The sequence below is a fragment of the Anser anser genome (assembly GCF_964211835.1).
Source record: "Anser anser genome assembly, chromosome: 3".
Lineage (NCBI taxonomy): Eukaryota > Metazoa > Chordata > Aves > Anseriformes > Anatidae > Anser > Anser anser.
The window spans coordinates 110,536,592-110,552,410 of NC_139722.1; the positions used below are offsets into that span (position 1 = coordinate 110,536,592).

The following is a 15,819-nucleotide window of genomic DNA, read 5'->3' on the forward strand; positions in this document are numbered from 1 at the left end:
GAGACTGAGATGAATAAACAAGGTCAGTCCGGGCTGGGACAAATTGAATCAATGTAAAATAATTGTCAGTATTTTCTGACAGCGATGGTGGTTTATCTTGGCTTGGGATTCTCGGCGCTATAGATTATAGAATGTTTTCAGTGGAACAGTTGGCAGACATGTTATTGATTTTTCTTTGTTTTGTGAATGCTGGAAAAATTTCCATTAAGTCTACGCGCCGCTCATGTGACGAAGCCAAATTGCTTTTTCAAACTTTTCTTTCTTCAAGTGAGCTAATGTGGCAACACGTTAGCAATCTAATTTAATCAAGAGGACCTTTGTCTGGAATCAAGAGGCCATACAGCACACCTCGATGTGTCTTGAGTACGTACTGGCTAATAAGAGTTAATTTTTAAATTTCAAAGTGCCGTATGCACACTAACTAATTAATTTGCCCAGTGCACCACGTCTGTTTGCCTGCCGTCACATTCTTGATGCACGTGAAACTCCTGTTGCCTTCACCGGGGCTGAGCAAAGGCAAAAATGAGGGGAGGCTGCAGACATGGGGCAGGATTAGCACTGCTGTGCTGCTGGATCCCACCTCTCTGACGAATTTCCTACACCCCATCGCCGCTTCCCCACAGCTCGCCTCTAATAGATTTACTTTGGAACCGAAAATTGCTAGGATGGAAACAGCAGCTTGTAGGATTATGCAGGGACCCATGGCAGGCCGTGCTGGGTGGTGCTATAGGTTCAAAACGTGCAAGCATGCTTCTGAGCTTAGAGTAGGAAGCTGGTGGAGGAGTAGAAATATGTCTATTTTTCAGTACAGAAAAAGCAAGGCAAAAGTTTTGTGACAAAAGTCACTGTGATGAGACACACTTCTGCCTTCTATCCTAATCGCCTGTATTAAAATCAGAACCTAATTGAAATCGGAGTAGTTCTGTGGGGGTGGGGAGGGAGTAGACGGATAACAAGATGAAACAGCTTCATACACATCCTGCCACCACAAATAAACACAAGATATTTAAACCCAGCATGCATTACGGTAAAGGAAAAGAATGAAACACAGACAGGGAAGAAAATCACGCCACGGTTACCGGTAACAATGGCAGAGGAGCAGGGACAGCCCCAGTTTTGTGTTGACTCTTAGGTGCTGGACTCTGGCACAGTTGCAGGCGGTCACTAGGTGACTTGTCCAAAATAAGCTGGCCCCCAGGGAGTCAATCAATTCCTCTAACATGTCGTGGAGAGGATCAGTAAGCTACCTGGGTACTCTGAACAACACTGTTCACATCTTTTAAAAATATTTTCATTATTTACAGGCATCTAAAGACTTATGCTGGTCCAAACACTTCCATAAATAGAAAAAAATAATAATAAGGAGAAAGAACAAGAATTGCTAGACTGTAAAATATCTGCCATTGGGAAGGACAGAGTGGCAATGGTCAATGGCAAACACGTAAGCCAGTGACGAGACCTGTGACTTGTAAAATTATTCACTGGACTGTGCATTGTTGGCTGGTATTTAGCTGGCCTGTTTGTGATAAAGTGAAAAAAAACACACAGCAAATACAGTGCCTCTACCTGCAGCATTGTCCAGCAATCTTTTTTGCCCATAACTCTGTGTGTGTGTGTGTGCACTGTTCAGAAAGTTGATTACAGCTCTCCACCGACAGCAACGCTGCTGCTGCTTCCATAACATGTCATGGAGTTACTCCAATTTTCTCTGTCATCTGTAAAACCTATTTGAGTCTCAAACTAAGTTCTCTGCTTTCTGACTGTTAAGGCAAAATGAGCAGCTAGGCTTGGCCTAGAATAAGTTCTCAAAATAAACCCTTGAGACTATTTTATTAGCAATCAGTTTGGTTCTGGTCTTTTCTGTTCCCGCTTCTGCCCAGGCTACAGCTTTCCTTGTTAGGCAGAGCCGGGAGGGAGATGATGATGTTAAGAGTTAATAGAAGTGATTTGTTAATCAAGCAGCCTGAAAACTGGGCTTCTGTTACACATATGCTCCCTGAAGGGTGTCAGTAGCAAGGTTTATTAAGTAGGTTGAATAGAAGGTCTTCTGCTAGCTTCCACAGACCGCCCAGGGCCTTTGCATAGGTGTAGTTCAAGAGATAACGTCTCAGCTGTCCCAAAACAAAGCTGCTGTCCAAGCTGAAATACAGGAAGGGAAGAAGTTGAGGTATGTGCTGGAGATGAGCTTCCAGAAACCTGGGTGAGATACAGACTTGGGGCAGTATCTGGGTCGGACAGGGGCGGTAGTGTTAGAAACACAGTCATGTGTGTCAATTGATTTCATGGTTTTGGATGCGTCTTGGTGTTATAATGACAAAAAGCCAATGCAGATGAGTAAAAGACTCAGGGAAAGAAGAAAGAGCAGCCATCGAGCCCTGTTCTTGCTCAACACCCAAAGTCTTGCTGTGGTGTCTTACCACTTCTTTGGGGGACTGCTTCTACCCAGAAGACAGCAGGGCTTGGGACTCCAGTCATGTACACTTGAGCTAATGCATGCCAAGTGTATGTGAGCAGTGCTATTGGCTTTGTGAGACTTCTGAATTATGTGAAAAGATGAGGTTGTGGAGGTTTCATTGCAGGATCAATGACTAAACACTGATGCTTGACTTGCAAATAACAGAGGGACTTTAAGGTTGGAGGAGAGCTCTGGAGGTCAACCGGCCCAATCCTCTTCTCGAAGCAGATTCAGCTGTTAAGTTAGATCCAGCTTCGATGTTGCTTCAGCTCCAGGTCTGTGACCCAGCGGGGACTAGTGAAGGATGACAACAGAAATGAACCACTGGCTTTGGCGAACACTGGAAGGTTCAGCATGAGAGCAGCAATATGTTTCCTCTCCCTAAACTTGGAGCAACGTTCCACTCTGAATCTTGTCACACACCCAGAAGGGGCATTTGTTTTAGGACATCATGGGACACTAATGTGCAGGGGAATTAAGCAAACAAAAGTGATAGACTAACTTTGCTCTCCAGACTACAAATCAAGTCCTTCAAGACAATGTCTCATGGATATCAGTGATGCTGAGGAGGTAAATCAACAAGAATGCCCATAGTAAAACATCCAGAGCAGGGCTGAAGTGACTTGGCCAAGACAGGAGGCTGTGTGGTGCATGGGATTAGGGAACAGAGAAGAACAGTAGTAAATCTATTACAAAAATGGAATTTTCTTCTTCATTTTTTTTCTTTCTTGAGGGGAAAGAATTGAGAAATAAGTAGGAAATGATTCAGGATGTACATTTATCTCACTGGTGAGCAGAATACATAAACATTGAAGACTAGCGTTAAACAGCATGAGAAATGGAGAAAGTCAATAACGATACAAAAAAATGACCAAGCTAACGAAGAATGAAGGGCCTTTACAGGAGGGGGAATGTGTCCTGGTTATTGATTTGGAAACTGCAGGTAGTGGTTGGAGGCTGAGAAGAAGTGGACAGTGGAAATGTCAGATATGAATTTGTGATGTGAGAAATCAGTTAGAATAATAATGTTGCTGTGCACTTCCTAAGACACTAAGCTGCAAGGCACTCTACAGCTGTGGTTTCACAAACTTCACTTTATTTTAGAAAGGCATTATTGATGCCATTTTTCAGGTGAGTTCACAAAGGCAACAAAAGCAAATACGATTTCATTTTGGGTTCCTATGTTGAATCAATTTAAAGAAATTTCGTAAAGTGCTGCTTAACCATCCATCCATTATAAACCATGTTGTCTCCTGATGGCTCAGATCAAGCAGCCAAATCTCTAGCAATGCTGGAGTATCTTGGCCAGAAAGATGAACCACTGCAATGACTGCAGAACTGAGAAGGTCCCTCTTTTTGTAGGCTCCTATCACTCTGGACCTTCCACTCTACACAGATTTCTGTACATGAAGAAGCCTGATGCAGAGGTGGCAGCAGAGAGAAAATAAATTCCCTTCTACATGGATCTGGAGGCAGAACACAAGCCGCAGTCATGTGCCTGTAACCAGTTGTGGTTTTATAAGCACAGAGAAGAGGTTTGTTGGGGCCACCTGTGCCATAGCAGGTGACCTTCCCAGCCAGTCCATGTTGTCACAGGGAGTGCCTTTAAAACTCAAATTAGAACTGGCAGGCCTCACGGGGCTGCAGCCAGCCTGGGGAGCCGCGAGAAGTGTTCTTCCACTGCTCTGCAGGAGGCAAGCAAAACCTCAGGGCTCTCCTGGGGGAAGGCGTGAGCAGGCGGAGGAGCTGGCCGCGTGGGTGGGAAGCTTTCTTTGTACTCACCAGCTTGGCAGGAGGCAAACAAGAGCCTTGGGAAATCCAAGCAGTTTGTGCAGCTCCAGCGATTGCAAAGGGCTGCTCGTGAGGCTCAGCAGCTTTTGGTGACCCACCTGGGCTGGCACGGGTCAAGTTGGGAAGCTGGGGAGTAGGAGTGAAGTTGAACTCTGGCATCTCACTCCCAAGAAGCCCAGGGAAGGCAGACGTGGCACTGCCAGGGAAGTGTGAGTCACAGCAAACTCCAAGAGGGAAAAGGCAAGCTGATGGAGGACAGCATGTTTATACCTTCGGATCAGAGGCGTCTTGGGATTAGCTGCTGCTTGAGGACTCTGTTAAAGGAACTCCTTTCACCAGGGCACTTATGAAGTTCTCTGTAGTAAATACCATCTTCAGCACAACCTTACTGCCTTTATTTGCCCATATCACCAGTGCTATCTCCATCCTCAGAGTTAAGATGGAATAGCTGTACACTGTATTTTTAAAACCAGGTGCCATATCCAAATCTTTTAGGTCTCTCTGAAAGCCTTGGATGGCACTCTGTATCCTAAAAACCATAGACTACTTATAAGTATTTCACCAGTGGTGTGCAGAAGGTATAATGGATATTATCTAATACTGAGAAACCTCAATCTCTTCATGTGAGAGAAGAAATAAAACTAGGCAATACACTGATTTCCAGAAGGAGAAAAACATTTGATTCTTTCCCACACAAAAATGTATTCAGCACAATTGCACACAAATACTTAGGATGCCAATATGGTTGTTCAATGTTTTACTCACGCTAGATTTATGAAGTGTTCCTACATATAATAAGGACAGAAAATGAAAATAAATGCATCTATATAATCATTGGGAATATGGTTTCTTTTCTATCAATAATAATCAAGAAAAATAAGAGAAAAAATGCTTTTTAAACCTTTACAGAATAGCTGTTTCATTGTAATTTCCCACCTGTTGCAAGGTGCTGTGCTGCTCATCAGCAACAAAAACATATGAGTGCTTCTAGAATAAACAGAGGCCAGGCCCACTGTTTCTCTCCTAGGAGGTAAGCTCCAGGTTTCATTCAACTTTGGAAGAAGCGCACTCTCGAATAATCATCCCAGGGATTTTGATCACAGGCTAGCGATGAGATTGCAGACCCACGTAAAGATCATTTTTGATTTTTAAAAGTGCTGCTCACTACCTGTGCCTGCTGAGCACAGCGGTTCCGTTGTTCCTTCCCATTCTTTCTTCCGCATATTCATCAAAGTAGGCGGCATCTGCCCAAACGTTTTAGTTCAAAAATGGTTGTGCTAGTGCATATGAAATACTTGCAAACTATCCATGTTTCTGGAGGTTGCTTTGTGTCCAGCCCACGTCCTCCTGGCTTCCACGTTTGTCTTGGTTCCTGCCTAGCTCTTAATGTATCGCGCTTACGATCAGATGCGGATGGGGTTGTCAGGAAAGTTCAGAACATCAAAACATACATTTAAAAAGCATTTTAGTTAATTGTTCCCACCCTTATATTTTCTGTTATGGAACTACAGGACTTTCCCAGCCCTGTGAGACACTGGTGACAGAAGCAGAAGAGAGCAGTCTGCATGGCTCACCTGTGGGAGCAGCTCCGTGCTGGTGGGCTGGTGGACGGGCCAGGAGCGGGCACTTCGTGCTCTCTTCCGTGCGCTGGAGGCTGGTCGACAAAAGCTTCGCGTGGCGTGTCTTCTTCTTCTGACTGCCCCAGAAGTCCTGTTAAGACGGATCAAGTTGTGGTATCAGGCTTACTTAATGAGAAAGTACCAAGCAAGCTGCAAGCTGTTCGCCTGAGGTGTCAATAAGGACAAGAGCGCCTTCTTGTAATGGATCGAATCCAGTGGAAAACTACATGCTTATACAGCTTTCACCCCTGACTCTTCTCCTTTGAAAAGGAGGCCAAGTAGCCAACCACCAGCAACAATAACATGCCCAAGAGCTTTCAGAAGAAAGCGAATATGTGTTGGCTTTAGCTAGCAAGGAGGAAATGCCTCCTAAATTGTCAGCTACAGAAGGCCTAGCTGGCTGCCAAAGGCTGCTGCATGGGAGTATTTCGCTGTTGCCATATAGATCCAAATCTTATCAATTGGACCAGTCCCCCATGCATGTGTAACTCCTTCCTTCAGAAATAAAAACCTGCCTTATCTTTCTTTCAAAATATTTTGGTTAACGATCACGACCCAAAGCCTTCAGACATGCGAAAGGTGGGCCTCCCATTCCCAAGTTCCAGTCTGAGCCCTGTGGGGAAGGAAATTGTTTGAAAATGGCCAAACTGCTTGGAAATAGAGAGGGGGAACTGCATATTCGAGGTGTAATGCTTAAAATAAATTAATAAATAAAATAACCAAACCCCAGTCTAGCAGAGTTCGGATTACAGAACAATCCTGTTACAGATAAAGACTTTAAAAGATTTTTTTTTTCTCGAAATCATCAGACCCTTTTGTGTTTCTTTTTTCTCTTTGAATCCTGTTTTTCTCCCCTTGTTCTCTGCCTTCCTGGATCCTGTATAAGCTAATCTGCACGATACCCATGGCAACACCATGGGCAGTGCGGAGAAGATTATGCTCTTGTGAGCGTTGCTATACCACTAGTTAACATTTTGGCCAAAGACCCAGGATGCTCGCCAGCTTAGGAGGGCAAATCTACTTGTAAGTGTTTCTGAATCTCTCAGTCCTAAAGAGCTAACACCATCAGATTGCTGCAGACAATTTCTAGTCTCCGTGCTACCTAGGTATCATTAGCATCTGTGGTGTCAGAGTGGGTAAAGTGTGGCAACTGGCTGGGCTTTCTCCAGTAACTGATATTCTCTGCACTGCTGTTTTCCAAAGGTGGAATAATGCAGGGAACTCAGTCAGGGGCAACACACCTCCAAGCAGGCACATAACGCTGCAATAAATAAATAATAGACTTGCCTTGAATAATAAACTGGCCTTGGTGCAATTTCTCCTCTATTTTGAATAAAAGAAAAATCCAAAGAGAAAAAAGAAAGGAGGGGAGAAAAAATGTGTATGACCATTGCTCTACATCTGGGAAACTCTGGGACAAGTAAAGTATGTTCCTCTTAAGGTCTCTTCTTGAAGTCTGTTGCAGTGAGCAGCCAAGAGAAGAAGGGGTTCGATGTTAGTAACCTTAAGGTATTCTCTCTGGGTGTAGGGCTGCAGACTTGTAGTGTGACAGTAGGCAAGATCAGATGCCACCAGTGGTTCAAAGCCACAAAACCATCTGATATGAGCATTTTACCGTTAGGCAATAGATATTTTTGTTGTGGGACAGCAGCCTGCATTCCCAGTGAGAATTGCTATGGCAGGAAAAACAAACGTGCAAGGAGCACTATTTAAAAAATACCGCCCTTCCCAAACCAGGGGCAACATATGCCACATTTAATAAAAAAACGGAAGAATTCTGGCAACAGCATGGCAGAGATGGGTGAGGGTGGTGGTCCTTACATCCAGATGGGTGCGAGGTGAAGACCTGACTTGGTGCTGGCTTTGGAGGACTCACAAATGTCACCTCAGGTTATCTGGGATTGGGATCTTCCTTTGGCATATTGCACAATAAACACTTTCTACTTTTAATTCTAACCTAGTACTTGCTTATCATGATACGATCTGGGGATTTGAATCTGAATTTGAATTTTAAAAACTTGAGAGTTGGTATCTCGGCTGGCATTGTTTTTTCATCATTAAAGTCATCTATCAGATGCAATAATATGAATCGTATCACACTAAAATCTTTAACTACAAAAATCCCATTTGTCGCCATCGATATTACACCAGCACGACCACGCAATGCCCATTCTACATTTCCAAAATTTGCTGATGTATGGCTCCATCTAGCATCTGACGGAAAGAGCTCAGCACATTTCTTTATAAGCCCACTGAAGTTTTCCTACGCTGTAACAAGCAGGACACTCTCTGAACATGATATGCAGGTGATGAGATCTCATGCCTTCCCTGCTCATGTATGTGCCGTGTCTATTCTCTATTGGATTTGTGTCTGCAAATCAGGAGCTGTTTCCATTCTCCATTCTCCTCCACTGGGCTTTCAGGGATAAAAAATAAATAAAAAAAAAAACAACCACCACATTTTAAAACATGCAGTCCCATGGCAAAATGAAAATCGTCTTTGAATATTGCTTGCAAAACTGACAGCTCTACTTAACAGAAGCCATTAAATTATTTACAAAGCAGCAGCTGCTCTTGTAAAAATACAACCTCTTTTGGCATGAAAAATAAACTAGTTGATAAGCGAGAGATAAGCCATTTGACTTCTTCTTTGTGTGCTCGGCATGGTATGCAGAGCCAATTCTGCACAATCTGATGTTTACAGAGCAATCGTAATGTACGACCTCCTTAGGCAACGGGGGACACAAGGAGCCTTTAAAACGCTGACGCAAGCATTTGATCAGAACTCTTCATGCTGATCTTTGAAAAATTCAATAAGTTCAAAAAATGTAACTCCTGCTAAAGATAAAATATCAGGTTTTTGCTTCAGGAGTTGCAAATATATCCCAATGAACTCCCAGTGAACCACGCCGACTTCAGACATACGTCTAAGAAAAAGAAGTAAATAGTAGGTTTTCTGGAAAGAAACAAATCAAGGATCTGAAATAATACAAATGGATAAGCAAAGTGAATGCTGTAAAACGCTCTAGTTTGGGAATAACCTGAACAATCACACTTTTTTTTTTTTAGGTGTTAAAACAAAATTCGCTTTTTAACATGAATAGTTATTTCCATGCAAATAAATTCTTATCTCCTTGTATTCTGGATGCATTTCTCTATCTATTTTTTTTAACATTATTTTGGCATGTTGAAACCCAGCTCTCACATTTTTGTGTTAGATTTTTTTTTTTTGGAAGGAAAATAACTGCAACTGAAGGCATCAGGTTAAGCATGATCTCACTCATTAACAGGTTGCTCCATCTTAATGCTACCCCTGGCTTTCTAAAAAACACGTGAAGATATTTCTGAAGCCAATGGGTAACATTCTTCAGGTACTGAAAGTAGTGGGAACTTCCATTGTTGACTTGAGTGGGGGCAGCTCTTTTTTTTTTTTTTTTTTTCTGGATACAATTGTTTTCCTAAAATGCCTTTCTAAATAAACAGAATCTATTGAAATTGTTTAGTTTCAACAAATTCCTGCAGAGAAACCACTTAAGAACAACCAGCTTTGTTTGTGGGAAAAATATACACGTCTCTGCTTGTTTTGGTCTACTTTTCTACGGCTTCTCATTTTTAGATTATTTTTTAAATTATTTTGTTAATTTCCAGAGCTGACATATCTTCATTTGACAAAAATTCCTTGTTGAGATACTGTTTTCACAATACTTTTAGAACTCGCTGAGAACAGCTGCTGCTGCTGAGAGAGCTGGAAAAGGTATATTAAATCAGAATATCTCCCATTTGTGTTGTAATTTAACAATTTGATACTTGAGAAGATAAGGCACTTCAATCACTACTAAGCAGAAGCAGCCCTTAATGCTAGCATAACATGTCATTATTTCACTAGTTGGATATTAGGCACATTAGCAGCAGCAAAACTGTTTCAGTGGGTGTGCCAGGAAATGTAATAATTTAAATAAAAGTTATGTGATAAAAGTAAAGAAGCAGTTAACATAAACATTTTTTATTTTTTTTTTTTCGGTGGGCTAGGCAGTTATATGATAGTTAGCAGTCTCGTGCAGCTTGCAGTGAGACCTGGCGTTAAAACTTTCTTCAAATGGAAATGCCAAGTCTTCACTAGCTCTGACAGAGATTTCAATCTTTACTACTCATTTGCTCTGCTAGAATCATACACGAGATTAAGTTAACCACTATATAGGCTGAACAGCTCATTTTATGTCTCCCTGGAGCCTAGGTAGTCAGGTTCCTTAGGAACTACGTTAGCAGTGCCAATGTTATTTAATTTAAAAAAAATAAAAAGGCGTGTCTTACAGGATGATCCAGATGTGGTAGCACCAAGCTGTGATGGGTCGCCAGCTGAAAGAGTCTGAACAACCGAGGATTTGCTCTGATTCCAGGCCCTTTCACTTCAAAGGCTTGACTGGTGTCCCAGCAATCGAGAGCTCGCACCTCTAGATTTTATCGGGTTGCCCAAACCATGTGAAGTTTGCCTCGTAATCTTGGCAGCAGGCAAGCAGCTCTCCTCTCGGCGGCTGATGCATGTGAACACGCTGGAGTGCCAAGGCTCAGCCCCAGCAACCTAAGGCTGCTATTGTTGGGTAATTACAGCAGGCATAGGAGGGAGGACATTCCTGGTGACTAGGCATTTTCTTTGTTCGGTAAGAGGTACTTTAGACTTTTTCTTTTTTTCTTCTTCTTTTTTTTTTCTTTTATTTTTTTTCCCCCATTTTAAGTGACTCTCTAGAAACTCTAGTTTTGGAGGAAAGCTGGGCAAAAGCTGCTGGTGAGCATGGATATCCCCACTGCTCGGGGTGCAGGTTGCAGTAGTGGAAATGTGGGTGCATGCTCCAGAGCACCTCGGTGAAAGCTTTCAAGGAAGCCCTGATTTTTCACAAACAATGCTCTGGAGACTCCATGGAGGCACAAACGCCTCCGGCACTGCAAGCCCCAACCCACAGCGGGCGAAGCAGGCGCTGCCGAGCTTGTGTGTTCCTTCGGCTGCTCCTTGTGACGCCCATCCATGAGGCACACCCTCTGCCTGGCACCTCCAGCCCAAGGACGGAGCTTTTCCCCTCCCGGCTTCTGCCCTCTGGGAGCAGGAAGGGGGTGTGCCGGCCAGACGAGAGGGAGGTCGGCTCAGGGGAGAAGAAAACCATCTCGGGGGGTTAATTGAGACAGAGAGGCACCTGCAAGCACGAGACGCAGGATGGAAGTCTGCAAGCAAATGCTGCCAGCTGGAAGTTGGCCAAACTGATAAAGTGGAAAAGAAATTGAGGGTTAAATGTTTCGGATGCTGAAGGCTTGGAGTTCAAAGAGGAGCTCAAGGAACCTCCCAGCCACTAAGTCCATACGAAGAGGCTCCAGGCAGACACAAGCCTTCTGCTGGACAGCTTTAGCCCACACAGTTTCCAAAAGGCTTGGATGAATGGTTAAGGGATATCTTTTAGCATCTGGGAGTGCTTGTGCAAGGAAGACGATGCCCAAGGGTGAGATGCTGCTGAGGGGCAGAAGGAGCTGCTTTGCACAGGGAGATGGATAGGAACTGCATCTGCACACACAGGGCTGGAGGAAGGATGTGGACATGTTTCCACTGCTTGGTAGGAAGAGACAGAAAGGAGCTGCTCCTCCAGGACAGGAGGTGAGGGAAACCAGGGCGAGGGAAACTGGAGCATCAGCTACCTGGTGGCAACCCAGCTTTCGCCAGGTATATAAGGACCGAGGGATCGCAACCAGCTCCATCCCCTAGGTGCTCTTCAACAAGACCACCTTGGTCTTCATACAGCCCTTTCTTCAACCGCCTGAGGTCAGAGTCCTTTACAAGAGAGGTGTGCATCATCTACAGAGGGCACGAGAGCACCGCGAGGACAGCAAGGCAAGGCCACACCACGCGATGGCTCTTGGTGCAGGAATACATTTACAGGTGGAAAAGCCTTAGCTGTGTTATCAGAACTTTTCGAGCAGGTGCATAGCTATGCCATAGCACTGGAGCAAGGCTAGAGTTCAAGAGTTAGCTAATTGTATCTCTCTCAAAAAGGAATTGCCTCAGACCAGTTAATTTGTCAAGATAACGAATTGCAGCAATTCTCCTCCGCTGGAGCTGGGCCACTAACACTGATCTGAACTGTATTTAAACTCTTGATGACAGAGACTGAAAGAGATATTGCAATACTGGAGGTACAGGTTCCGAAAGCAAAACTGCATGTACAGCTGGTGTTGAGAGGCAGCAAGGGCATGCGAGTACACATCCTGCGTATCCCTTAGTTATGAAGAAATTCCCCAGGGCATTGACTCTGGTGCCTGGGCAGGCAGAGTTCATCTTGAATTTTTGGGAACGACTGAGGTCCAGAGAGGATAATATAGCACCTATCAAGTCATTTCTGCAATATGAGATGACTCGAGCAGATCTTTTTAACTCCCCCCCAAAAAGAAACAAATCCTCAAAGTTCTGATTTTGAGTTAGTGCCACAGTTTTCTGGTAGCAGCAACAAGACCCTCTGTGGGCCTGGTGTTATGATTCCCATGGCAATGCATTCTGGCAAGCACCAGGTCACTCCTGCATTTTCACCTTCCCTTCCCTTCCCTTCCCTTCCCTTCCCTTCCCTTCCCTTCCCTTCCCTTCCCTTCCCTTCCCTTCCCTTCCCTTCCCTTCCCTTCCCTTCCCTTCCCTTCCCTTCCCTTCCCTTCCCTTCCCTTCCCTTCCCTTCCCTTCCCTTCCCTTCCCTTCCCTTCCCTTCCCTTCCCTTCCCTTCCCTTCCCTTCCCTTCCCTTCCCTTCCCTTCCCTTTCCTTCCCTTTCCTTCCCTTTCCTTCCCTTTCCTCTCTTTCCTTTCCTCTCTTTCCTTTCCTTTCCTCTCTTTCCTTTTCTTCCTATGCAGCAGTAGAGATGAACAAGTTTGGATCACAGGAAGACCTTCAGTAAAAAGGCACGCTTAGCCCAATGACTGTCCTTCCCTTCTGCTAAGAGTGAAGTAGATGACACCAGATGACACGAAATGACATATGTTGTTATGCCAGACCTTCTCCTCTGGCTGCCAGGCGTTTCCTCCCCAACAAGAGAAACAGAGGAACAGAATAAATCCTGTCCGTTGACTCAGGGGAACCAGAAAGATTTGGGGGTAAGCAACACCATCATCCCTGGGAGGATGCTCCAGGCATGCTTAAGCTGGGGAGCAGGAACAACTTTCCTGGGACGTCTCTGGGGTGCTCCTGCAAAGAAACCAGGACAAAGCCCTTGCTGCTACTGGCATCTCTTGTGCGTGGGGTGGGACGCACTGAAGTCTCTACCATTTGTGCTTTCTGGTGCTATTAAAAAGCAAGAACATTTTCAGGAATTATTTCATGCTGTCAGGTAAACCAGAAATAACGTCAGGTAAAGACAGAGAGCTCTATCACCTTTGACAAAGACAACCTGCCTCTCACCTGGCATCCGGTACTCCCTCTTTGGAAAAAGGACGTGCTGAAACCAAAATTAGTTGTTGATGAATCTGTGACTGTGCCACTGCCTTAAAAAGCAGCAGCGTGAGACATGAGCCAGGCTTCAGAATATGCTGGCTGAATGATCCATTGAGGAAAGAAATTATTTTCTTTCTCGTGTTATTCAGAATAATCATTCCCTACCTGTAAGTCCACTTAATTTAGAAGAGCAAAGTGGCTTTTATTTTGGAATAAGTGCATCCACAGGCAAAGTTCTTTCAAAACAGCTAATCTGGTCATTGCCATATGTAAACAAGCCCTTATAAAATGATGGGGATGGTGAAGAACTTGTGAGGGTATGGCCCTGGACTTCTTACTCAATTTGCAAGCACTTACATACACCTATCTTCCTCAGGGCTAATACAGTGATCAACAGAGCTTACAGGAAGCCAGCTCCAATTCAAACAACACTGGCAAATTGTTGAAGAAGAAATGGGCTTTTCAAAGCTGTCTCCTGCTTGAGTTGGTCCTCACCTTTAAATACCATGGTCAAGTCGTAGTCTAGGACTCAGTCGGTCTCCGAAGTGCTGACTGCCCACAAGGTTTGATCTCAGGCTGGAGATGAAGAGCATGCTACCTCTTCTAGGACAAGCGAGTGACTCCTCAAGGGTAACTTCACGTTGCTTGCACCTCGTTTCTTGGCTTTGGTTGCGGTAGCAATGCCTTGCAGATTGCAAAGAGGGGCTTAAATATTAATGTAGAAAACGATCAAGGGAAGAGATCTTTGCAGCATGGTTTGTTGCCTTGTGCAACACATGTTGGTCTGTTTTGCTTCCCAAGACTTTTCTGCGGCTGGTGTGCTCGTGGGAAGCAAGGGCCCCTCTCAGGCTGGAAATCTGGGCTGAGGCTGCTCTGACTGCATACGTGGTGGCTCAGCGCATCTGTCCACACAGCGTGGTGGCAGCGAGAGCTATGTGGGAGATGCAAAGTGACCTAGATCGGCACCCCTAATTCCTGCAGCTGTGCTAGTTGCTCCGTCCTGTGCAAGTGTGATGTGAACCAAATACCAGTCACGTTAGGGACTGACCTTGTTTTCTTGGAGAATCCTGCATAAAAATGGATATAACAACACTCTTGACACTTACCTCACAGGATGTTGTGAAGCTTAATTAAATGTGCGCAAAAGCATTTTGAGATCCTTAGATGAAAGGTGTTTTTATAAATGCAAATTATAATAATTACTGCTAGTAACCACCACCAACTACTGAAACAATTAATTCAGGTTGCCACAGGCCATCACAACAATGTGTGCAAAGAGGCATCAGCCATTTAATGACATATACGTTGCGTGAGAACTAAAAGCCTTAAAAATGCCGTAAACAAAGAGGAAAAAGCTAGATACTTGGGGCTTGCCCCCGCGGTGCAGCCAGGGGAGGTTTCCTCTGCCGCTTCCATCGCCCCTGTGTCTGCACTGCGACTCCTTCCTGAGGGAAAGAGCCCACTTTAATGATTACATCAATGGGGATAAACCCAAGACCTGATGATTTTTTACAGTTAATATTGTAAGGAAAGTGCAAAAGAGAGCAAATATCTTGGCTGACAAAAATCAGGATAACTCTGTCTTTTTTTTTGGTGAATTCTCCCACTTCCCCCCAGCCCTTCCCGCTTATAGCACCATAGAATAGACTTTGGCTAGGGGGTATTATCCAGCTGACTTTCCAAGGGCGAAAACAAAAGCTAAGCAATCAAGATGTGTCTGGCCAAATAGTTGAAGGCCCAGTGCACACATTTAGCTGACAACTGACTGAAATCTGAACCATTTTGCTCAGCCTTTCTTGTTGCTTCAAAACTGATTTGGGTTTAAATAGCTAAAACCTACAGGTGTTTAAATTCTCTCCCTTGTCAGCAGAACAGCCTCATCAGACATGGTCTGAGGATGTGGTCAGACTGGAAGAGATATCCAAAGACCCCACAGTCGAGTCCCAAAGTGCAGGCTAGCCCACCTGTGCCCCTCAGGCTTATTTCACTGCTCTCCTTTAAAGACTAAAATTCAGAAGAGTGGTAGTTACTAAACATCCAACTTACCAAAGCAATTAGGCTAAATGCACTGCAGCTAGAAATTTAAGCAATGCACCGAATTTAATTTGAGAATTCATGGTCATAAGACTGAAACCTTTAACATTTAACCTAGCAGCAAATTAAATCAGCTTTCTGATCAAGTGAAAAATTCTATGCCATTGAAGTTTGAAAGTGCAAAGCCCACACTTATTAAAAGGAGTTTTCTTTTAATGAAGAAAAAGTTGGGACCAGTTAGTTCCCTAACAAAAATAACAGGAAAAAAAATGGGAATACCATCTATAAACAATAATTAATCAGTAGTGCTTTCTGGCTTCTGGCAGGCAAATGTACTCATAGTCAGTGGGTCTCATGGAAAAAAATGTCATTTATGCTGGAAGGCTGTATAGACTAAGCTTACTCCAATATCAACATGCATAATACCATGTACCATGTACCAAAATTAAAAATGCTTACATGTTTTTTC

The 15,819-nt window shown here is 44.1% G+C and overlaps 1 protein-coding gene across 12 annotated transcripts in view; it reads right to left on the minus strand.

The window, feature by feature from the left end:
• The window catches only part of WDPCP (WD repeat containing planar cell polarity effector), a 150,840-nt gene that overhangs the window by 10,292 nt on the left and 124,729 nt on the right, over positions 1-15,819 (minus strand). For 11 of the 12 annotated variants that reach the window (XR_014582869.1, XM_083832222.1, XM_083832228.1 and 8 more), the window contains one exon: positions 5,821-5,956. Coding sequence is in view for 11 of the 12 variants with exons in the window: in XM_083832222.1 (XP_083688348.1) it covers positions 5,821-5,956 (136 nt within the window). In the remaining variant the exon portion in view is untranslated. Of the gene's footprint in view, positions 1-1,887; positions 2,140-5,820; positions 5,957-15,819 lie in introns of those variants that run through there. The other variant, XM_083832224.1, reaches the window with a different exon arrangement.